This window comes from Staurois parvus, unplaced genomic scaffold (assembly GCF_062004578.1).
Source record: "Staurois parvus isolate SC_StPar_1 unplaced genomic scaffold, SC_StPar_1.0 ptg001349l, whole genome shotgun sequence".
In the NCBI taxonomy this organism is placed as follows: domain Eukaryota; kingdom Metazoa; phylum Chordata; class Amphibia; order Anura; family Ranidae; genus Staurois; species Staurois parvus.
In genome coordinates, this window is record NW_028319145.1 from 2581975 (window position 1) to 2606500 (window position 24526).

Genomic DNA, 24526 nt, shown 5'->3' on the forward strand with positions numbered 1-24526 from the left:
TTGATTGATGGGACTTTTATTATATATATAAAATTGGTTTGATGTTATAATTTATTTTGTCATATAACACGGTCACTTATGAATACTGATCCCTTATTATAAATTTAAGGGGTGTCACATTATAGGAAGGATATAATATTTTGGTATTGTGTTAATAAGGAGCGCAACATTTAAAGGTTTATTAGGTATCTGGAATTTTGGACCTTGCTTCTGACCTACATGGAAGTTAGAACACAATACCCAGTGTAGGAATATTGTACCGTCACTTACGCGCACTGTCCTGTCTGGATTTCACAGCCAGGCTCAGTAATGTTCTGCAGTCTAGTCTCAGAACAATCACAGTCTTCACACTTCACACTAGTCTCAGAACAGAGGGCACACAAGCAAGAGACTTGCCTTTGGCTCTGAGAACGAGGCAAGTCCTCGAAACGCGTCAGCCTATTGGATGTCTACACTCCCTATTGAGACTGTTACTCAGCGCGGTGTTGACCCAGCTGTTCTTTTATGACGCGCCTTGACTTTATAGTCGTTTGTGAGTACAACACCTACTTTATTTCTTATTAAACATTTTTTATGGTAATGCACTAGGCCTGTGCACCCTCTCTTTGTTCTTTCCTCATTCAGTATATTTGAATTCTCCCGGTCTATTTGAGGGCAGCAAGGTGTGCATGTTCCAGGACATTCTTAATGTGGTTGTAGCCTGCATCGAGTCCATCCCCAAGCGCAGGAGCATTTGTGTTTGCTGGTTCTTTAATCACACTCTTCACACCCAAACTTCTGACCTACATGGAAGTTAGTACACAATACCCAGTGTAGGAATATTGTACCATCACTTACGCGCACTGTCCTGTCTGGATATCACAGCCAGGCTCAGTGATGTTCCGCAGTCCAGTCTCAGAACAATCACACTCTTCACACCCAACCAGCGCATGGCAACCAAAGGTCTGAGGCTGACAAACTGTGCAATCCGGCCTCACAGTACGAGGAGGGCAGATACACTGTCCAGTCACCTCATCACAGAGACGTGATCCACACTCGCATGCTGTAAGAGACAAAAAAAAAGACGAGTAAGTCATTCACTCATCATTCCGACAACGCAATATTGAAATTTGTAGATTAAAGGTGCCCTATCAATTTCCACCTGCAAGAAAAACAATAGGACCCTTGTGTTCATCTCATTTATCTGCTTGGCTGAATAACCTTGACCTTTGAATTAAATTAGTGTTCACACTGCATTGTAACAAAGCCAGGCTTACATGCCAGCTGCACAGGCACTTTGGAATGGTTTCAAGAATCTCAGAAATAGATGGAGTGAAGGAAAAGGGAATTTGTTGGATTTTTTGGATGCTACAAACATTTATTTATAACATACTTTAAATAACCCCTTTAATACAGAATGTAATCACAACTTGGAGACAAAAGGATTGCTCTTGTACAACAGGTGCACTGGAACTTACGCCTGCAGTCAGGGAATCCCCAGAATCCTGTGGCACAACGCGAACAATCTCTTCCAATCATATTGGGTCTGCAAACGCACTGTCCTCCGTAAGGCTCGCATGATGTGCCCAGGGAGCCAGCCTCGTGGCAGTTGCAGGACTGGGCACCATTGTTGTAGAAGAGGGACAGAGAGATGGCAGCATCTCGGCAGAATTTAGTCGAAGCTGGACTGGTGGGGGAAAAACACAAGTGAAAATTTTAGCAAGACCCTATTTTGCCTATCTGCACTATTATGAAAAAAAAAATAAATGTAGTTACCTGCTCTGGAAGCTGTTGGTACTGCACTGACTGATAAAACTGTATGATTTGTCCAGTGGTTCTTCAACTAAATAGCCGGAGCTATAACTATCCTCTGGTATCACCAGTATGTACTCCTAAAACACAGATTGTAAGCATATTGATCAGCCCTCATCGTTAGAGAGTACCATTCATTTACAGCATTATCTTGCCCAGAAATTCAATGGAACCTACCAGCCATATGATCTTTCCATCTGGTACATGTATGGTGACTGAGATGTCACTGTCAGTCATGCCCAAGATGGCCTGGTCTTCAGACAAAACCAAACTACGGCAACCAAAACCATGAGGGCAGAATGTGGCATTGGCAGAGCCTAGGGAGAGAAAAGACAGCTCTGTTACATGTGTGTCAATAAAAATGGAAGATATGTCTACTTTAGTCATCCAATAAACATGTCTATAACTGGCTCATAACCCTTAAACACCCATAATCCTTACCTCTCCAAACCCAGCCACCATGCACCTGTACCTCCAAAGTAAATGATGGTTGGGAGGGTTGATAGTAGTGAATCATGAAGGCAAAACGGCCTGGCGATGGAACGCGTCCATTATAAGTCACTGTTGTCTGCTTTCCAACAATAATAGAAAATAAATTCCTTTACTAATGATGTTGCTTAATGTATGAACAGAAACATCACACATTAGATGATTTTGAGATTAGGAAACTATCAATAGGTGTCTCTGGCATCAGTCCTTGGTGTCTTATACTCCAACAGTGAGATCTCACTGCCATAATTCTGTTGCTGTCCAACTTAGAATTTTTTTTAATGTGTTCTCCCCACCTTTATGTGTCCTAAATTTACATTTTGCAAAATAAAAAGTAAATAAAAATCCAGCAATAGTGGTAGCCCTTCATTATGGGCACAGCAGGTGTACAGACCCAGGAAATGAGAGATCTCATCAACAGTATCCCTGAGAGATAGAAGAGATTGTCAGGAGCACTTACAAAAACTGATAGTAACAGATTTTGGTAGACTAACCTTTTAGAGAAGAAGACTTGTTTCAAATTTTATTAATGTATGTTTGTTCCCCAGGGACCAAGTACATGTAGTACTTTGTCCCATATTCCTATGTGTTGGGGGGAGATGTGGGGTCGGACAGAGCAACCCTCCTTCCTCCATGCCTGTCAGACTGAGCAACCATCCTTCCTCCACACCTGTTGGACAGGGCAACCCTCCTCATTCCTTCCACATTCATCCAACAATACAGGTGATTTGACAAATGTTGATTTTCTCCATCTCCCAGCACTTGCCTGAGACAAACATTTCAAGAGGAATGCAGGGGGAGAGGGACTTGTCAGCTAAAATGTTCCAGGTAATAAGGCAAGTGCTTGGAGACTGAGAAAAGTGCTGTTTGTCCAAGAAGCCATCTCCTTGCAACATGCGTTGTTGGACGGCTATGGAGGGATGCCCTGTCTGGCCTTGCAGCTAGCCCTAAACAGCACATAAGAAGATGGGACAAAGTTCTACATGTACTTCGTGGCCCGGGGAATTGAACACATTATTAAAAATAGAAGTGAGACTTCTTTAAATGTGACAGACTCAGTTATCATTCTGCAGGACATCACTGTTAATTTTACCAAACAACCTAACTTTTGTATTAATCAGAAATAAGCAAAGCCTATTGGTAGGTATGGGGTGTTTAGATATACGGCATTACTCTGCACACGCTAGCACACATTTAAAGCAAAGAACAATGTGGAAGGCAGAGTAAGCTATAGCGGACAAAAATCAAATATTAAATTAAATGCAAAACCTAATTGATTCCTATAAATTACTACACGACATTGACTTTTTCAATTCATTAGTTTCTAAGCTTTCTGGCCTTAAAGGATATCTAAACCGAAGAAAAAAAATGCAACATATTGGAGCTTACCGTCCTCGGATTTGGTGACTACATTTGGGCAATTTTTAGTCTAAGTACATTTTATGCCAGTAGAGAAAAAATACCTTTTGCTTCTGCCAAAAATACCTTTTCATTTCCTGTGAGTTGAACTGAAAGCACAATATTATCTTCTTTTCAAAGTGTCTTCTGTAAAACACTAATTTCCCTCCCCCACGGAATGCAAATGAATAGATGAAGACTCCTTCTGTAGTCCAATTCAGAAAAGCAGCTTGGGTGAAAACCATGGCTCCCTCCATAGACACAATGGAAGGACAGATACTGTGTTACTTGCCAGACAACCAGGTGAAAATAAAGGGAAAACAGCCAAAAGTGTAATGTAATGTAGTCACAACATCTAAGTACTGGTAAGCTACAATGTATTATATTTTTAATTTATGGTTTAGATACTTTTAAAATCTTCGGAAATGAATTTTGTGTTTTGTAGTTTAACTCCCCTACCTTTAGTCACCAATGGTAATAAAGGTTGCATTATGCTTAGAGATCATAGCCAACAAACGCCTCTTGCTGGATAATTTATAACCTATCCTCATTTCCCAGGATCATGGAGCTACCAATCCCATATTCACTTACAGAAACCCCTGCTGTTAAATATTGCTGCTGCACCTTATACTGCATCACTCAGCAAGCCACTATGAATGTGTTTCGTTGAATATTTAATTCCACGCAATTATTAAAACAATGCTGGGAACAGGGCCCCACTGTTGGTTACAAATGGGCTATGTTTGGCAAAACCCCAATTAGGCCATTTCATAGAGAGGCCAGTAACTTGTGGCAGAGGGTGCAATTTATCACAAACCTCAGGAGATTGCAGATGTATCACTTTGGTGGCATCTACAGCTGTCGGTGGCAGTGATGTTGGATGTTGTACATCAGTAGATGGAGTTTGGTGTCCTGGCCATACAGGGATAATATTTGAAACTGAGCTAGTCTTCCCCTCTGTTAAAACCACTGACTGTGATGGTTTATGAAACCTTGATGGAACGCAAGAACCACTGTGGATGAAAGGAGGTATAAGATCAGAAGCCATAAAAGTACTATACAAACCATCAGAGGCAACTAGGATTGAGCCAAATACCTGCTGGGGTTGAAAGATCCATGAACCGCAATGCAGTGAACTCGTGGCTCGATGTACTGCATAGTGAACTGGTCAGCAGGAATGAGGAAAACCTTGCCCTACAAGAAGGAACAGCAGTGTAAACTTAGAGACTTAAAGTGATATTAAAGGCTTTTTTTTGTAATAACAGTCATGTCACAGTTACTTGCTCTGTGCAGTGGTTTTGCCCAGAGCAGCCCTGATCCGCCTCTTCTCAGGTCTGCCGCCGGCGTTTCTGGCCCCTCCCTCCTGCCGAGTGCCCCCAGAGCAAGCAGCTTGCTATATAAGGTCACCCAAGCAGGCTTGCTCCCGAGCTGCTGCTCTGTTTGTCCATTCATACACACAGAGCTATAGCTCGGCCCTGCACCCTCTCTCTTCTCACTGGCTCACTAGCTGTGATTGACAGACGATGGAGGCAATGGCTCCTGCTGCTGTCTCAGCCAATGAGAAGGAAGAGTTCCTGGAGAGCCGAGGCTCTCAGGCACATCGCTGGATCGATGTAAGCTAACCCCCTTTGACTACGTGCCATCGCATGAAACGCGTCAGTGAGGGGCTACAGCGGTGTGACATCACGCCGACCGGTGCCACGGGGGCCCCGGCGGCCATTTTTTACATATTCATATGGGTCAGTACGTCTCTTTACTTTGCATTTACTTGGAATAAACACTCCTTATCCCAAGGATACTACACTATTTGGCCTCCTCTGTTTTGCGAGCTCCTTTGGGAGCCATCTACATTCACAGAGCAGCTCTTTCCAAGTGTGGCAGCACTGCCAAGCAGTGAGGGGTATCTGATCAGATCTGACCAGACTCATATAGGATCCTTGATGTCCTGTGGTTACCAACTTTAAATGCGCATTGTGGTTGCGTATCTGGTGAGTGCGCAATCTTTGCATGCTATATCACCTCATCCATGGATCCAGTCACTAGATTTCTGAAGATCATCTGGGATCTCATTCGCACTTACACTATGGACTGTATTTGTTTTTAGTGTGTAATACCTATTCACGTTACCAGTCACTACTTAGTGACATTTTTATCTGCACTTTGTCACCTATTTATGTGATTTTACTGTATTGTATTTTATATCATACATGAGAATATTTGAACATAGTGAGATTTAGCAGATTATTTTAGCGCTGCACCCTGCTTTATTGGATCACGATGAGGCTCTGTAAGTATTAGGGGGGCTACTGCACTCAGAAGGTTTTTTTCAAGCATAGAATGCATGAAGGTTAAAAACTTTGAGATTTTAAAACCGTTTTATCAAATGAGACAGAACAAAGAAGACACCAAGCACCCCTCTGACACTCACCAGGTGGAACTGAGTCTTGTCTGCTGTAAAGTGAATGTTGACTTCGGTGGTAAGGTCAAACAAGGCCACCTTCTGCTGATGGTCCAAAGCCACCCCACGACACAGGAAACTGTAACACATTTATAATATGTTATCTCAAACAACATAACACTAGTGTACATATTTAAATAAAGCGGTACAATCTCATCTGCATTATTTTCTCAAAGAAAGTGTTGACATTAAGAACACTGCCAAAGTATAGGCACAACTAGACACATTAGCCATTTCTCTAATCAATTTCTGTATGCCTGGGTGCCAGAAGCATTCTATAGAATTCTAGACAATGTCCCAAATGTTTAAGACTTGGAGCTCAACTCCATCCCTCCTGGACTTTAGACATGTCCAGTCTGGGAGAAATGGTAGCCAGTGGAACTCGAAGCTGAGACTCTCTGCATCCGCAAATCCAAGGTCTCCTCAGGAGCGCAAAAATTGATTAAAGGATTACCAGAAAAACAAGAAGTAGACCCAGAAAGTATTCCAGTCCAGCTATGGGTTAAGGGTTTTGAGAATGCAAGTTGTTTTAATGAATGAATGAAAACAATGAACTTGTGTCTATTTTGGTCTATGCAGCCAAGATACAAACCTAAATTTGCAGGGGTAGAAGGTGAAGACTCCATGCTGTGTGAAACGATGTGGAGAAGTTACTGTAACACTGGTGCTCTGAACGTCCTCTTCATTGGCATATTCCACCACAATAACGTAGCGGCCTGGGTGAGGCACTGGCAGACTGAACTGTACATCAATCTAGGAGACAGACCATGGTGTTCAGGGTTGTTATAGGCTACCTGCACACTTAATAAAGATAAGATAAAGACATCAATGCTCTCATGATACGCACATCATTTCCATAGCAGCCAATTAAAGGGGGGTGCCGTGGGGTAATCTGCTCTGTTTCGCAGGGTCGAGGGAGGCTGTTGTCTATTCGGCAGGTTACTTCACTGCCCTCTGATGAAGGGAATCCATCCAGAGAGAGGTATTTGTACAGCAGGCAGCTGGATAGAGAGACATCAGCACAAAATTCTAAGCAAGGACACTATATGAGATAAAATTGTTGTTACGGCTGGTCCATATTATATATTAAATATACTTATGCCTGAGCTGCCATCTTGTATTCTACATACAAGTCAGGCCAACAGTTGTATAGAATGTCACACCAACATTTGTTATACCTACTGAATTTTAACCATGGGCATTACATACACTTTCAATGTCTCTGCAATCTTGTGACATATAGACAGATGTTTATTTTTACTCACCATTGGGTGTTATTTCACTAATGAGTTTACATAATGAGCACAAACAGACCTGCATCAAGCACTGTTTAAATAACACCCTGTTTGTTCTTGGTTAAATTGTGCAATTTGGATGATCCTTACTTCTGATTGGTCTGCTCTGAAGTTGGAGCATATGTGCAGGCCTCAGTCACTTTCACCTGGAGAATTGGAGCCTCATAGTAGGCGCTTGGAAGTAGGACAAAGTAATCCTGGTTGAGGAAATATACAGTGAAATCAGCATACAGTTATCAAATAGTTGCCAAACTTCCAAAATGGACTAAAAGACTTACCAGAAGCACATCCTCCACTTCGATCACCACTGACCATGTGTTTGGATTCAGAACAAAAGGCTCTCCATAAATACTGCTTGGGACAGTGACAAAAGCTGGCTCTTTGCTTGGAGGAAAAACTATTTGCTTTATTTGTTCAGAACCTGCATAGAAGTATAAATTGATGATGTTGAAAACTATCATGACTTGCTATGCTGTACATGTTTGCGATTCATTTTAAAAGATTTTCCTACTTCAGTCTTCTGTACATCATTGGCTTGCACATCCCTCCAGCAATGCTTCCACCTCCTTAAGCTGGACATACACTATATTGCCAAAAGTATTGGGATGCCTGCCTTTACACACACATGAACGTTAATAGCATCCCAGTCTCAGTCCGTAGGGTTCAATATTAGGTTGGCCCACCCTTTGCAGCTAAAAAAGCTTAATCTCTTCTGGGAAGACCGTCCACAATGTTTAGGAGGGTGTCTATGGGAAGGTTTGACCATTCTACCAGAAGCGCATTTGAGAGGTCAGGCACGGATGTTGGATGAGAAGGCCTGGCTCACAGTCTCCACTCTGATTTATCCCAAAGGTGTTCTATTGGGTTGAGGTCAGGACTCTGTGCAGGCCAGTCAAGTTCCTCCACCTTAAACTGGCTCATCCATGTCTTTATGGACCTTACTTTGTGCACTGGTGCGCAGTCATGTTGGAACAGGAAGGGGCCATCCCCAAACTCTTCCCACAAAGTTGGGAGCATGAAATTGTCCAAAATGTCTTGGTATGCTGATGCCTTAACAGTTCCCTTCACTGGAACTAGGGGGCCAAGGCCAACCCCGGAAAAAAAAACCCAAACCATAATCCCCCCTCCACCAAACTTTACACTTGGCACAATGCAGTCAGCCAAGTACCGTTCTCCTGGCAACCGCCAAACCAAGACACATCCATTGGACTGCCAGACAGAGAAGTGCAATTCATCACTCCAGAGAACACGTCTCCAGTGCTCCAGAGTCTCGTGGCGGCGTGATTTACACCACTGCATCTGACGCTTTGCATTGCACTTGGTGATGTAAGGCTTGGATGCAGCTGCTCTGCCATGCAAACCCATTCCATGAAGCCCTCTATGCACTATTGTGCTATTCAGAAGTCCACATGAGGTTTGGAGGTCTTAAGCTATTGACTCTACAAACAGTTGATGACTTCTGCGCACTGTGCGCTTCAGCATGCGCTGACCCCACTCTGTCATTTTACGTGGCCTACCGCTTGGTGGCTGAGTTGCTGTTGTTCCCAGTTGCTTCCACTTTGTTATAATCCCACTAACAGCTGAGCGTGGAATATTTAGTAGCAGGAAATGTCACGGATGGACTTATTGCACAGGTGGCCACCTATCACGGGACCACGCTTGGAGTCACTGAGCTCCTGAGAGCGACCCATTCTTTCATGTTTGTAGAAGCAGTCTGCATGCCTAGGTGCTTGATTTTACACACCTGTGACCATGGAGGTGATTGGAACCCCTGAATCCAATGATTTGGGGGGTGTCCCAATACTTTTGGCAATATAGTGTACACTGGTAGATTTTCCAACTAACATTTGTACAAAAAAATCCCATCAGTAAAGTCAATAGAGTTGACGAATATCATTCAAAAGTATGGAATGTAATTTTATTACTCGATTTTGGCATGAGTGGAATTTCAAAAACAAGAACTGTATATGCTGTTAGAAAATTGTTAGTTTATGCAAAAATTTCCATCCTGCTCCTTCAAATTTTTTGAAAATGAATCAATTTGACCCCACTACCCATTAGAAAAACAAACATTCCAAAAACATACATTTTCTAATGAAATTCTACCAGTGTATGGCCAGATTGTGGGAGCAATGGGCAGTAAGAGACCCGTCCAGTTGTAATCAGATAGATCTTTTTTCCTATTAATACAGTTCTGTGAAAATGTATTCTCTTTGGGATATATATCAGGGTCACTTGGAGAAAGAGAAGAGGCGGGAATAGAAAGGAAAGAGCAGAAAAAGCTGGGCATACACTGGTAGATGTTCAAACAAGTGTACAAAAAAATCCCATAAGTACAATTGAGAACAGAGACTTGATGACTGTCATTTGAAAGTACTTCATTTAATTTGCTTTTAGTATCCAATTTTGGTATGGAAAGAAAGAAAAGAAATCTAGGCATACATTGGTAGATTTTTGAATGAACATTTGTACAAAAAAAATCTAATCATTACAATCAATAGGGCAAGAGAGACTTGATTAATATCATTCAAAAGTACTTAAAGTGGTTCTAAAGGCTCAAGGCTTTTTACCTTCATGCATTCCATGCATGACGGTAAAAAACCTGTGTACAGCAGCCCCCCAGCTCCCCTAATACTTACCTGAGCCCCATCATGATTCAGCAATCTGCACAAGAGGCTTGGCTGTCCTGGGACTCTCCCTCGCCATTGGCTGCCACTGCTGTCAATCACAACCAGTGAGCCAATGAGGAGACAGGGGGCAGGGCCGAGGCACAGCTCTGTGTGTGAATGAACACGCAGAGCAGTGGCTCGGAATCAAGCATGCTTGGGTGCCCCCATAGCAAGCTGTTTGCTCTGGGGACACTTGGCAGGAGGGAGGGGCTAGGAGCACCAGTGGGGGACCCGAGAAAAGGAGGATCAAGGCTGCTCTTTGCAAAACCATTGCATAGAGCAGGTAAGTATGACAGGTTTGTTATCTAAACAAAAACTGCCTTTAATATCACTTTAATTTCATTTGCTGTTATTTAATTTTGGTATGAATGGAACTTCACAAAAAGGAAAAAAGGGTAGGGTAGGAAAGGAAATTACGGAGACAGACAATAAAATATAGTGTTTTGTGTTGAATATTAAACACAGGAGGAGGAAACCGGAATGACACTGCTGCACAGCGATGACTGTCACTAGGGGAATTCTGTTGTTCCAGGAAACAATAGCTGAGAAGAAGGAAAACCTACAGCCTACTGAAATAAATACTTCCACTTGTGTACATAAGGTTTGTGGTGTTCACTGAAGGTTTGAGGTTTATCACAATTAATGAGTTTCTTCAGCTGTCTCTTCATAAAAAGAGCTTCAAAACGACAAGCAGCAAAGCTCAACTTCGAGCAGCCAAATCCACAAGCCGTGTAATTATGTTCCTGCAGAAACATATCCCCAAAGGAGATTATATGCACTACAGTGACTGGAACGAGGAGTAGATCTTGTATCCTCAGTCCCACCCTCAGCCAGTATTAATGAGACATTCCTCAGCTAGTCGAGTCTCAGTGTCTGCTCTCTGGAATGTACCATTTGTAAGCACAGGGTGGGCAGACACTTGGGCACTTACAGTTAGCACAGGCATTGAACTTCTTTTCTTCTATAAATGACACCTTGCCGTACACACTATCTGAGCCGCGGTTGACGTACCGGAATACAACTCGGAAAAGGTCGGGGGATGTCACGTTAATAGTCAGAATGACCTTTGCCTGTAAAGAAATAATTTCGACACATGACGATGAAGAGCCACACTTTTTTTTAATGTATATTCAAATAGGTTATTTAAAAACAGAGCGGAAAATGCATCCAGGTCTTCAACAAAAAAGACATATACATATATATATATACACACATATATATATATATATATATATACACACACACATATATATATATACACACACACATATATATATATATATACACACACACATATATATATATATACACACACACATATATATATATATACACACACATATATATATATATATATACACACACATATATATATATATATACACACACACATATATATATATATATACACACACACATATATATATATATATACACACACATATATATATATATATATATATATATATACACACACATATATATATATATATATACACACACATATATATATTATATATACACACACATATATATATATATATACACACATATATATATATATACACACATATATATATATATATATATATTCTACTTCAAATTATGAAAAGAGTGGTAAAGTAAATATCACCTAGTGGCTATGTATATGTGTGTGTGTGTGTATATATATATATATATATATATATATATATATACATATACACACACACATATATACATAGCAACTAGGTGATATTTACTTTACCACTCTTTTCATAATTCAATGTTATACATTTTTTCCCAATTCATTCTGCAGGCTATAGTTCTCTAAACTGGAAAAACATGCAGTCATTATTTATTTATTTATTTCAGGCGCCATCAATTTACACTTTATATATTGTACATTCACATCAGTCCCTAACCCTCAAGGGGCGTACAATCTAAAGTCCCTAACGTACATTCATACATACACATACTAGGGCCAATTTAGACAGGAGCCAATTAACCTGCCAGCATGTCTTTGGAGTGTGGGAGGAAACCGGAGTACCCGGAGGAAACCCACACAGGCACAGGGAGAACATGCACACTCCAGGCAGGAGGTGCCGTGGCTGGGATTTGAACCAACAACCCTAGTACTACCAGGCGGAAGTGCTGACCATTTAGCCACTGTGCTGCCCATAGTCATGGCTTCCCTTCAATTTTCACACTTAAGACCTAATCTAACGATGCTTTTACGGTCTTTGAAATTGGCAGACCCATCTTTCTATTTCCCAAAAGCACACTGGAGAATTTTATTGACTACTACAGACAACATGAATTCTTCTCTTCCATAAATACCTGATATGGTGACATTTGGGCATATCCTCTCCAACTGAAGTTCTCAAACTCCAGAGGATTGTAGCCAAATCGGACTGGTCTTCCGTCTGTCGTCCGGCCATCCTCCACTTCGTATCTCAGATGGTGCAGATCCGGGAAATAAAATCCGTTGACAGGTCTGGGAGGTGACACATAGCCAATCAGGAGTGTACACATAAAAACACCCAATATCAATATTATATGGGCAGCTTTTAAAGGACAGAGTAGGATTGCTCACATTAGTATTTGGTAATTTCATTTTTTAACAGATACTCAAGGATATTCAAGGTTTTTAAAAGAAAACCTGTACAGTGAGACAATGAAAACTGCCATTGCTGACCTCCTCCTAGAATGCCACTTGATTGGCAGTCATGCTAATCCAGTGCCTTTAATACATTCTAAAGCGGTGATCTCCAAGCTGTGGCCCAGGCCTTGGGGAAATATTTCATCCTCACCAACAATGAGGCATAATTTCCCCCCATTGACACCAATGAAGGGGCACAATTCCACCCAATGACACCAACAATGGTGAAGGGGCACAATTCTGCCCAATGACACCAACAATAGAGCACAGTTCCACCCAATGATACCAATGATGGGGCACAGTTTCTCCCAATGACACCAACAATGGGGCACAATTACTCTCACTGAGACCAAAGATGGGGCATGGTTTACTCCCACTGATGCCAGGAAATTTTGTACTTCCAATGGCCACAGTTTGCCCCTCCCTCCATCCCAAAATGTCTAAAAGACAGTAAACTGGCCCTTGGTATAGAAAGTATGAAGACTCCTGTTCTAAAGCAGTTAATTGTAATAATGGGGCATGAGATGGGGCATGGTTTACTCCCACTGATGCCAGGAAATTTTGTACTTCCAATGGCCACAGTTTGCCCCCCAAAATGTCTAAAAGACAGTAAACTGGCCCTTGGTTTAGAAAGTATGAAGACTCCTGTTCTAAAGCAATTACTTGTAATAATATGCAGATCCAGAACTCTCATTTCGTATTACTTTCAATCTGTATGCATATTAGAAGTGATAAATATCAAGATGTCAGTAATGGTAGCCCCTAGATTTCTTTTAGTACATCTTTTCTTTAAAAAAAAAATAAAAAGCTAACAGTGAGCTCACATAACAGTGCACAATTATTAATGAGACAAAGTTATCTCAAATACCTAATATGTTGCCCAAAAAAAAAAGTTGGCGTCTTCCTTTAATTCTTTACAATGAGAAAGAAAATGAAAACTCAGATTGTTTTCTGTGGGCAGCACAAACTTTTCTCCATATTATTATTACTATACAGTATTTATATAGCGCCAACAGTTCGCTCAGCGCTGTACATTACAATGGGGGACAATACATGAGACAGTACAATACAATACACGAGGGTTCGAGGGTCCTGCTCCTTGGAGCTTACAATCTATCAGTAATCCCCCTCTGTATACCACTAGGAAAAGAGTTTAAACAATTAAAAAAAAAACCAGAATGAACATGTCATCAGTTGAGCTCTGTGCCTACCATTGGCTGCAATGCAAAATGAAAAGCAGAAGGATCAAAACTGCAAGTTGTACTTCAAAAAAAAGAAAATGTAATACTAATATTCAACAGGAAAGCAAGATAAAGCATTAAAGACTGAAGCCAATAAAGTTTCTGTTCATACGCCTACACTAACATTGCTCTCCATGTGACTGAGATGCCACCAAAAATAGCAGCCATTTTGTTTCTCAATTGGCCTCTGTAGAGGTGTCAGGCTTTATTAACACTTAATGAAGTTGCAGACAAATTCATCAATTAATGATCCCAAGGTCATTTTCAGTATGGCTCCCATGACCAGCTGTAGTAAAATGAGGGAGATAATGCTGTACAAATATCTTGTTCCATTTTTTTTTACAGTGTAATGAAAGTCCAAAGCAGCTGTCTCTGCCCGGCTTAAATGCAACTCATTTCAACAGGACTTCATTAGCTGGAACAGCTGATGCTCAGTGACAAGCGTCCAACATACACATCCGCTATTAATCTGGCAATTACTAAGCCTGTGCGATAATTCTGCTATTACAGCCACTATTCCCAGCATACACTCACCGGTTGCACTTCGGTCCCTCCACGTTCTCACGGCACTGGCATTCGCCAGTCTTGGCATCGCATGCCAAGCCGACTGAGCCTCCGATGTCACACTGGCATCCTGTAAGGGGGTGAAGAACACCTGGTGAGTTCACTCTGCCAAGCCACGAGCACTAGGCCCAAGGAGGCAGCAAATAGGATATTTATAGCAGCCTTAGCTGTGGAATTCGCAAGAGGCATCCGCTCTTCTAAATGTGCATTAAGAAGGCATTTCCAGATATCCAATTAGAGGGGAATTCATCACCCTGTGGCATACAGAACTGTATCTGATAGTGGGAGGAACTAGAATGAGGACATGGTGAAAAACTGGCTAAAAAAAGAGTTGATTCTGGGAACTTTTATAATCATTAAAGCAAACTTAAAGAAAACGCATAGATGTTTAAATATTGTCACATGACTAGGATCAAAGAGCAACTCAAGAAACCAAGAGAAATTAATTAGTGGATTGGCTAATCCAGCAAACACTGCGGTGGTGCTTATGTTGTTAAATTAACTGGTTTGCTTTCATATGAGGTCTGTAAAATCCACTGCAGATAATTTTTACTAAGAATATACGAAGTAGGAGCATCTGCTGACAGAGGTTGTGCTGGGTAGCCTGTACTTGGCCAACCACCACTTAGATTCAACTGGTGGTGAGAGCTCTGTATGTAAGTTATAGAAGCTATGTCTTGAAGATATAAAGTGCAAGCACCTTCAGGCCACCCCCGTCCTGCACATTCCCATTGGCCAGTGGGACAGCCTGTCATAGTGACTGTCAATAAGAATGTATAGGTGGATTCGACACTACCTACAAGAGTTGGAATTTTTCCTTTTGGAATGGTCCATCATTTGGCCATGAAAGTAGACTCTTAGAGGCAGTTGCTGGTATGTGCAGGTCCCGCAGAGGAGTATTTTAGCTGTAAAAACGCTCTAACGCTGACAAACACGGCAAACCAGTATTATGGGACTTTTTTTGAGCAAAAAAAATAATTTTTGGGGAGTAAAAAAAACGCAAACGCGAAAAAACGCCACTAAACGCAAAAACGCTATAAAACGAGACTTTACACAGCTAACGTTACCAACGTTATTAAAATGCTCAGTGTGCAAGGAGCCTTAAGGTGGGAATACACGGTTAGAAAATCGGTCATCCAACGACCGAGAGGCATTCGTTCATTGGTCGAAATCGTGGCCCACATTAGCCAATCTTAAAAAATAGTTCGGCGGGCAATATGTAGTGTTGACATCTTCTGTACAAGGGGAAGTGATGCGGTGTGCGTGTGACCTTGTAGCCACGCCCTTCCGGCCAGAACGAGCGATACACACAATTAACAACAATGAGTATAATATCCAGGGGCGGACTGACAACTCATGGGGCCCCCTGGGCAATAGGGGATCATGGGCCCCTGTATCCTTGCCCAAACTCAAAAAAGCCTATGAAAAAGGTACCAGGGGCATCTCATGGGGCCCCCTACTGACCCCGGGCCCTCAGGCAGTGCCCGAGTTTCCAAACGGTCAGTCCGCCCCTGGTGCAGGAAGTTCTGGATGCCTGCACTTAATACCTGCAGGAGTTCTTTTTCAACACAGAGCTTCTTTAACTCAAATAACCACCAGAATCCCTCATAGATCCAAGGCACAGACAGGTGTTTTATCTCCACAACAAACCAATAGATGAAGGGGAAATTAATAAAAGTCATTGTGGCTAATGGCTATCAAACACCCAAAGAAGCAGAAATCTGTCCGCTACAGGCTATGCTTTCTACAACAGGGCAAAATCTTCATAGGCAAATACGTTTTATCCAAGCAGTAAATCCAAGAACAAAAATAGGTAGATGTCCTGTAGAAATCTTTCCACGTAAAGGCTTTTGTCCTTTTGTGCAGCTTTGTGAATTTTTTTGGGGGTGATTGATTGGATTCGAGAATTTACCTTGACATCCAAAATAGCTGCCGGGCTTCAGGTTGTAGTAGCCGTCTTTGCACTTGGTGCAGGATCCGCTGCAGATATTGGGCTTGCAGAGACACTGTCCAGTCACCTGCAAACAAATACATTAACAGTAAACCAGACAGACAAGTCATTACGAATTTAAACCCAAGAAGACACAAAAAGCAAGTCCAAAAATGCAGCAGCCCATAAGCAGGCAATCATAAATGAACGTTTACCGACGTTTACTGACCATTCATACAGAGAAATCAAGGAACTGATGTGATTCTGTTCTGGACATTAAAGCAGAACTTCACACAAAAGGAGAAGTTCCACTTGTTTGCCCCCTCAACTGCAACATTTGGCATTTCTTGGGGAGGGGGGGGGGGGAATGAATACCTGGTTTTGATAGGTACCTGCTCATACTTCTGGGCAGATGCTGTAAAAGAAAGTGCAGTGCTAAAGCTAAAAAACAATAAATAATATCAACCCATAGGGTAAGCTGAATGGTTAATCCCAGTAAAGCCAATGTATAAAATGGTGACAGTCTGTGCTACAGGATGGATACAAGAGATATAGGTGACTGTACGTTCCAGGTGGCGAGGTGATAGAATGGTTAAAATACGCACTCACCAGATGCGTATCTTTATATACGCATATAATCAAGAACCAGAGGTCCCCCTCATGGGATGGGATGGATGAGCTGCACCGCTAATAACGGACTCTCCCCCTCTTGGTATTGGTCTATACTCACTGAGTATTTTGTTTTATCTGGGCAGATGCACCGCAGCAATCAGAGCCAGAAGATCGCCACCCCTTCCTTCCCCCACAAACTGCTGGTACACTTCACAGGTCCCAGAACACTGCGGGACCATTATCAAAGCACAGAGCACATGCGCAGTAGGAAACCAGCCGTGAAGCTGCAAGGCATTGCTTCCAGTTTCTCTTACTGAAGATGCCAGCACATGCACCCTAAACCAACTGAAGAATTGGCTCATTGACATTGCTGGATACCTGGACAGGTAAGTGTCCTTGTAATAAAAGTCAGCACCTACAGTGTTTTTAGCTACTAACTTTTAATTTTTTTGTGAGAGCCAGGAGCTCTGCTTTAACCACTGGGGAAAATACAGAAGAAACAGATTGCTTGCTTTAGTGACTATATAGACCAGAGTTCCATGAGACCCTAGGGTTCCTCCAGAGGTTGCTAAGGGTTCCTTCAGCAATTAACAATTTCTGCCTCTCAGATAAGTTCCCACTGAAACTATTGATCTTTTTAGCTATCTGTAGGGGATGGGGGGGGGGATTCTTCCCAATGACCACAAGTGTAAAAAGCATTCTTCCCACTGACCATCACACTAATGTACCATGGGTTGTAGATATAGTACTTATTCCCAGGGGTTCGCTGAGACCAGAAAGTTCCAAGGGTTCCTCTAAGTTGATAAAGGTTGAGAAGGGCTGATATAGACATATCCCATTTGAGACAACGTTTACCTGTTGTTTCCCTGTTACAATAAATCATATTATGTCTCTTAATTTCAATTACAGCTAAAATCTGGTTGGTTGACTTGCACAAAACAGGAGGCATCTTGTCTCAGACAAGAACTGTAGGAATCTGAGATTGAAACGCCACACCAAAATTGAATGGTCTGGACACACCTTTATTCCAAGGTATGATGAACTTTATCACAAAGCCAGTGCTTTTCGAGGGCTCAACACTCCCCCTTCCTCAGGGCTTGAAATGAAAGGCAATATATATACTGGACTAAATTTGATCTATGCATTTTTTGACCAAACTTTTAAAAAGCAAAGTCTATCAGCAGATAGTTTGACCTCCTCATACCAGCTGCTGATGGACCGATGAGTTCTGCTCTGCATATATTGAACTCACTCAAGTGCATATTTCCTCTCATTTTAAGCCCTGATGCCTTCATATAATGAGCCCCTATAACACATTGGCTTTGGTGATAAAGCACATCTTATCTTACCTTGGAATAACTGTGTCTGGATGATTACATTTTGATGTGGGGCTTCAGTTTCAAATACCCTCAATTACAAATTAGTGGAAGATAGTGAAAGTCCTTTGGCACAGAGAATAACTGTCTCTGTATTGTGAAAAAGTGAATCAATCCTCCTCTCAATCTCTGATACTGCACCAGAAGAAGGCCAGGGATAAATTATTATATATAAATAAGTGAGGCTCAGACCTTCAGCGAAAGAGGCCCTATATAAGAAATATCCAAAGCCTGGCCAAGCAGACGTAATAAATCTCTCCTTCTAGACAACTATGTAAGTGATATCAGAAAATCGATAAGAAAACATCCAGATTTTTGTCAGCCCTGCAGTTCTCTAACCTAGCGTTCATCTGATATGACACCTGCTTCACAGTTTACCCATCACCCCAGATAACCTTGTTCTGTTTACTCTAAATCTAGCAGGTCTCAAGCTCAGACTCTATACCAGCTGCCCAATACTTCTTTTTGGCTTAGGGCATGCTCAAAAGACGACACTGATCTCCGTTTGGCTGACACCAGCTGGTGGTCCCCCAGGCAGCTCGCTGCCTATTGTTGGGAGGGAAGAGTCGATTAGCCGGCTAAGAAAACTTTCCCCAAAAGAGATTGATCCTCAGATAACAAGCCTGCCCCAGCATCTTCTACAGATCCCTTCCAAGAGAGGTTGAGCAGAGTGCGAGTGCTCTGTCCCGACTGTCCTCCGATACCAAACACTTACTGGTTAGTTTCATAGACTTCCAAAACAAATTATCAGTAGAGCACAAGTTTGAATGTCTAAACCAGTGGTTCTCAACCTGTGGGTCGCGACCCCTTTGGGGGTCAAACGACCCTTTCACAGGGGTCCCCTAAGACCATCAGAAAACACATATTTCCGATGTGTAAAGAGCAGCTACTGTGTAGAAAGCAGCTACTCTGTTAAAAGCAGCTACTGTGTTGAAAGCAGCAGTATTGGAGGTAAAACAACACTCATGAATTATAATTACTGGGTAAATAAATTTATGGTTGGGGGTCACCACAACATGAGGAACTGTATTAAAGGGTCACGGCATTAGAAAGGTTGAGAACCACTGATCTAAACTCATGAAATATGAAGTATCTCCAAACAGTGAAGCGCTACTTGGAAAGATTACTTAGTGTATGGGTCAAGTGTCAAGGAGCAACTAAGAACAATAGCTTAGAAGGTACACAAACATTCAAGACATTGGACATGTTGTTCCAATTGGCTTAGAGATATAGCATTTGGTAGGAGAATAGGAACTTTTAAATCTATGATCAAAATACGCAGTCCTCGAGCCATGACCAAAGTTGAGCTGGTCTGAATCAGAGATGAAAACAGCAGTATTGCTTCATCTGTCTCTCTTTATATATGCAATCTGTGCGTTATGTATTTTACGCTCTTACCTGCTGACATTCCCCCACGCCATTTATTGTCCCCGAGCCGCATTCGCATCCTGCGCAAAGCAAACAGATTTGCCATCAGACCACACACTAATCTTTCCAGTTGGAGGAGAAATGCAGTTATTCCTTCTTACGTTTGCAGCCTTGTGGGTTTTCTGGTGCCAGGTCCCAGTATAGCGGTTTACATTTGTCACATGCGCTCCCTTCCACGTTCTCTCGACACTCACAGGTCCCCTGTGCAATACAAGAGAGCAGGATGAGGGCCTGCAAAGTGCAGCAAGGTCTCTGCATAGTTGCCCCAGGATAGGGGAAGGAGGAACAAGCATGCCAGTGTTATCCAAGCGCAAATGCCACCCAGAGTCCTAAGGTTGCTTCTCCCCTCCCACGGCAAGGCTCTCCCTACACCTTTAAAGGACCAGATCCCCATTGCAGGCAGGAGGGTCAGCAGTGCACAGGGCTTTTAATCAACACTGTCGTCTCCACTTCTGTGACCACCTCCTCCGCACAGTGATATGTGTCACCCGATGCCAGAGCTAGAGTGCACTCTGACTGCCAGCTCCAGGAAAACAGCTGTGACCCTTCATGCAGACCCTTCTTCATTCTGCCTGGCTTGTCTTCACCCACACGTCATGGCGGCACTAATGCAAACTCAGCACCTGCTCAGGTTCCCACAGAGTTCACCAAGCCACTTCCTATCCCCTCATTAATGATTTCCACTTAGATACACTTGGGCTTATAGAAAAGACAACCCATAGACTATAAATAACATCATCAATAAGTAAATGCAAACAGACTTTTCTTTTTTTGATTTGCTTCTTGCATAGCAGTGCTGTCTAGTGAGTGTGCTTTACTGTTCCTCTCCCATGCTGCTAATTATAGTCATTGAAAACAATACAGTTACTAGATTGCCTCTCTTGTTTTCTCAGTCCCAAATACACTAGTCGTGACCAGGGGCAGACTGACAATTCATGGGGCCCCCGGGCAATAGGAAATCATGGGGCCCTTGTGTCCTTGCCCACACTCAAACAAGCCTATGAAAGGTACCAGGGGCATCTCATGGGGCCCCCTACTGACCCCAAGCCCCCGAATGGTCAGTACGCCCCTGGTCATAACATTCAGAGATGGGGAGAATCAGCAAAACCCTCAAGATAATGTACACATCACAGGCACATAACAATATTGTACGTATTTTTTTAGGTTAATGCAATAATATCGACTCAAAATGTTATTATTATTATTATACAGGATTTATATAGCACCAACAGTTTGCTCAGTGCTTTACAATATAACGGGAGACAATACAGCAATGATACACTTCAATACATGAGGGTTAGGAGGGCCCTGATCCTGGGAGCTTACAATCTAAGAGGGAGGGGCTTGTGGTACAAAAGGTAATAACTGTGGGGAATGAACTGATAGGAGGAATAGAAGATTTTGTTATTAGCTGAAGGCAGGATAGGCTTCCCTGAAGATATAGGTTTTCAGAGATCGCCTAAAAGTGGGCAGAGTAGGCAAAAGTCGGGTAGATTGGGGTAGAGAGTTCAAGAGGATGGTGGAGGCTCTAGAGAAGTCCTGGAGATGAGCATGGGAGGAGGAGACAAGGAAGTTAGAGAGCAGGATTTCGTGGGAGGAGTGGAGAGGACGGTTTGGGTGATATTTGGAGACCAAATTTGTGATGTAATTTGGGGCAGAGTTATAAATGGCTTTATACGTTATTGTTAATGTTTAGAATTTTATTCATTGGGCAATGGGAAGCCAGTGGAGGGATTGGCAGAGAGGGGTGGCAGATATGGAACGGTTAGTAAGGTGGATGAGTCTGGCAGCAGCATTCATGGAAGACTGAAGAGGGTATAGCCTGCAATTAGGTAGGCCAATGAGGAGGGAGTTACAATAGTCAAGGCTGAGCGAACAAGGGAGTGAAAAAGTTGGTTAGTGGTTTCAGAAGTTAAAAATGGAAGTATCTTGGAGATGTTGCGAAGGTGAAGTCTACAAGATTTGGACAGTGATTGGATTTGGGGCTGAAAGGACAGATGGGAGTCTAGAATTACACCTAGCACCAATGAGGGCAAGGACTTATGGTTGTATTATTAATCTTGATGGAGACGTCAGGGGAGGGGGCACAGGGAGGAGGGAATAGTATGAGCTCTATTTTGGAAAGATTTAGCTGGAGGAAGTGGAATGACATCCATGCTGATATGTCACTAAGTAGGTTAGTAATGCAAGAGGAGACTGAAGGGGCGAGGTGAGGAGTAGAAAGATAGATTTGTGTGTCATCAGTATAGAGATGGTACTTAAAGCCATGTGAGTTTATCAAGTGACTAAGGGAGTTGTAGATAGAGAAGAGATGGGGTCCAAGGACAGAACCTTGAGGGACCCCTACAGAAAGAGGAAGTGGAGAGGAGGAGTTAGAGTTATAAGTAACGCTGAAGGAGCGCTGTGAGAGGTAGGAGGAGAACCAGGAGAGAGTCTTGGAGGCCACGGGAGTGGAGTTTTTTTGAGGAGGAGGGGATGGTCAACAGTATCAAAAGCCGCAGAGAGGTAAAGTAGTAAGAGTACGGAGTAGTGGCCATTGGTTTTAGCAGGTAGTAGATCATTAGTGAGTTTTAGTAGGGCAGTTTCGATGGAGTGTAGTGAGCAAAAGCCAGACTTTAAAGGATCAAGAAGGTTGTTGTCAGTGAGGTAGGTGCTCAGGCGATTGTAGACTGACAGTTCAAAGAGGTTAGAGGGAAACGGGAGCAGGGAGATGGGTCTTAAGTTGTTCAGGTTGGTGGGGTCCAGTGAGGGCTTTTTAAGTATGCGAGTGATCTGTGCATGCTTTAGAGGGGTGGGGAAGGCAACATAAGAGAGTTAAAGATTGAAGATGTGAGTGAGGGAGCAGAGGACAGAAGAAGAGGGTGACAGTAGTAGTTGAGAGGGTACAGGATCCAGGGGGCACGTGGTGAGATGGGCTTCTGAGAAAACTTTAGTGACCTCTTCAGTAGTAGCAAGGTCAAAAAAGGAAAGTGTTGAGGGAGGTTTAGTATAAGGTATGATAAGTGGGATAGATGTCTGTGTAGTGGAGATGCCCCTACGAATTGCGTCAATCTTGTTTTTGAAACGATTGGCAATCTCGTAAGCAGTGAGTGAGTTACTGGGTGGAGGTGGAGAAAGTAAAGAGTTAAAAGTAGAGAAGAGCCGACGAGGACTAGATGACAAGGTATTAATAAGAGTGACAAAGTAGGTTTGTTTGGCAGCATGGAGGGAGGAATTGTATGTTAAGAAAGCAGATTTATATAGGGTGAATGCTTGCTGGGATTTGCCTTTAAGCCACAATTGCTCCAGTGCATAACTATGTCTCTTAAGATTTCTGGTCTTGTCAGTCTGTCACGGTTGTAACGGTCGGGGCCTGATACTTCATGTAGTTAGTGGAACAAGTGAATCTAGTGTGGATGAAAACAAACGATTGTAGACAGCAGTGGCCAGGTCAGGGCAGGACAGGGGAGAGATTCTGTCATAGAGGTGGTCAGTTGCAGAGTGGAAAAGAGAAGGGTTTAAGTTGTGAAGGTTTCTGCGGGTAATTGTTTGCTGCTTGGAGGGATAAGTGTTTGAAGATAAGGACACTGTGAAGGTGATGAGATTGTGATCAGAGAGAGGAAAGGGTGTGTTTGTGAGGTTGTAGGGAGTGCAAAGATGGGAGAAAACAAGGTCTAATGTATTCCCATCAGAGTGAGTGGAGGACTGTGTCCATTGTGCTAAGGCAAAAGATGAGGTTAGGTTGAAGAGCTGGGATGTAGCCGGGTTGTTCACATTATTGGAGATGTTGAAATCTCCAAGAATGATAGTGGGTATTTCAGAGGAGAGAAAGTAGGGTAGCCAAGCAGAGAAGTCATCAAGAAAGCGCGACACCGGTCCAGGAGGCCAGTAGATCACTGCAATCCTCAGAGAAATGGGAGAAAACAGCCAAATACAGTGAGTTTCAAAAGAAGGGAAGGATAGAGAGGGAGGGTTAGGGAGGACTTGAAAGGTGCTCAGTGGGGATTGAAGCAAACCAACTCCACCTCCTTTCCGACCACTGGGTCTGGGTGAGTGAGTCCAGTGAAGGCCTCCATAGGAAAGTGCTGCGGGAGAAGCAGAATCTGCTGCTTGAAGGCAAGTTTCTGTAATTGTTAGTAGGTTAAGGGAGCAGGAGACAAAAAGGTCATGGACAGAGGTGAGCTTATTACAGACAGAACGGGCATTCCAGAGTGCACATGAAAAAGGGAGGGTGGTTTTTAGGAGCATGGGGATTGAGATTAGATTAAGCGGATTGCAACTATTCCCTGAGGAAAAAGGGTGCCTGGTGTGGGGGTGAGATAGTGGAGGACCAGGGTTTGGGGAGATATCCCCAGAGGCTAGGAGAAGGAGGGTGAGGAAATTAAGGTGGGAGCGGGATGTACACGAGTGCACATGCCTTCCTGTCCTGGTGTTTGGGTCAGCAGGTGAGTAAAGTATCAGCAGGAGGTCATGAGAGCAGTAGTAGGGAGATGGTAGAAGTGAGGGTGATATGGATAAGTTCCTGCTCTGTATAGCCCTTATCTCTACAACTAAGCCTTGGATGGGTGAAGCACTTTAAAGGGGTGGCCTTAGGGTGGAAAAATGCAGTGTGTGTTGTTTGTCAGATAAACCTTGTTGGATCAAGTGATGTCAAC

The 24526-nt window shown here is 42.8% G+C and overlaps 1 protein-coding gene and 1 long non-coding RNA gene across 5 annotated transcripts in view; one reads left to right on the forward strand and one right to left on the reverse strand.

Moving 5' to 3' along the window:
- LAMA5 (laminin subunit alpha 5) overlaps window positions 1–24526 on the reverse strand; it is a 215966-nt gene that overhangs the window by 72775 nt on the left and 118665 nt on the right. For 2 of the 4 annotated variants that reach the window (XM_089661526.1, XM_089661525.1), the window contains exons 18-35: window positions 19994–20093; window positions 19863–19912; window positions 16459–16564; window positions 14517–14616; window positions 12420–12576; window positions 11032–11170; window positions 7710–7852; window positions 7522–7628; window positions 6984–7137; window positions 6729–6889; window positions 6107–6215; window positions 4775–4872; window positions 4496–4691; window positions 2233–2359; window positions 1969–2108; window positions 1756–1871; window positions 1458–1666; window positions 838–1042 (exon numbers count right to left, since the gene is read on the reverse strand). In XM_089661526.1, the coding sequence (XP_089517652.1) occupies window positions 838–1042; window positions 1458–1666; window positions 1756–1871; window positions 1969–2108; window positions 2233–2359; window positions 4496–4691; window positions 4775–4872; window positions 6107–6215; window positions 6729–6889; window positions 6984–7137; window positions 7522–7628; window positions 7710–7852; window positions 11032–11170; window positions 12420–12576; window positions 14517–14616; window positions 16459–16564; window positions 19863–19912; window positions 19994–20093 (2417 nt within the window). Of the gene's footprint in view, window positions 1–837; window positions 1043–1457; window positions 1667–1755; window positions 1872–1968; window positions 2109–2232; window positions 2363–4495; window positions 4692–4774; window positions 4873–6106; window positions 6216–6728; window positions 6890–6983; window positions 7138–7521; window positions 7629–7709; window positions 7853–11031; window positions 11171–12419; window positions 12577–14516; window positions 14617–16458; window positions 16565–19862; window positions 19913–19993; window positions 20094–24526 lie in introns of all 4 variants that reach the window. The other 2 variants (XM_089661524.1, XM_089661523.1) reach the window with 1 other exon arrangement.
- LOC149436720 (uncharacterized) overlaps window positions 18945–24526 on the forward strand; it is a 68057-nt gene continuing 62475 nt past the window's right edge. The window contains exon 1 of the long non-coding RNA XR_016308269.1: window positions 18945–19181. This is a non-coding gene — a long non-coding RNA (uncharacterized LOC149436720). The remainder of the gene's footprint in view (window positions 19182–24526) is intronic.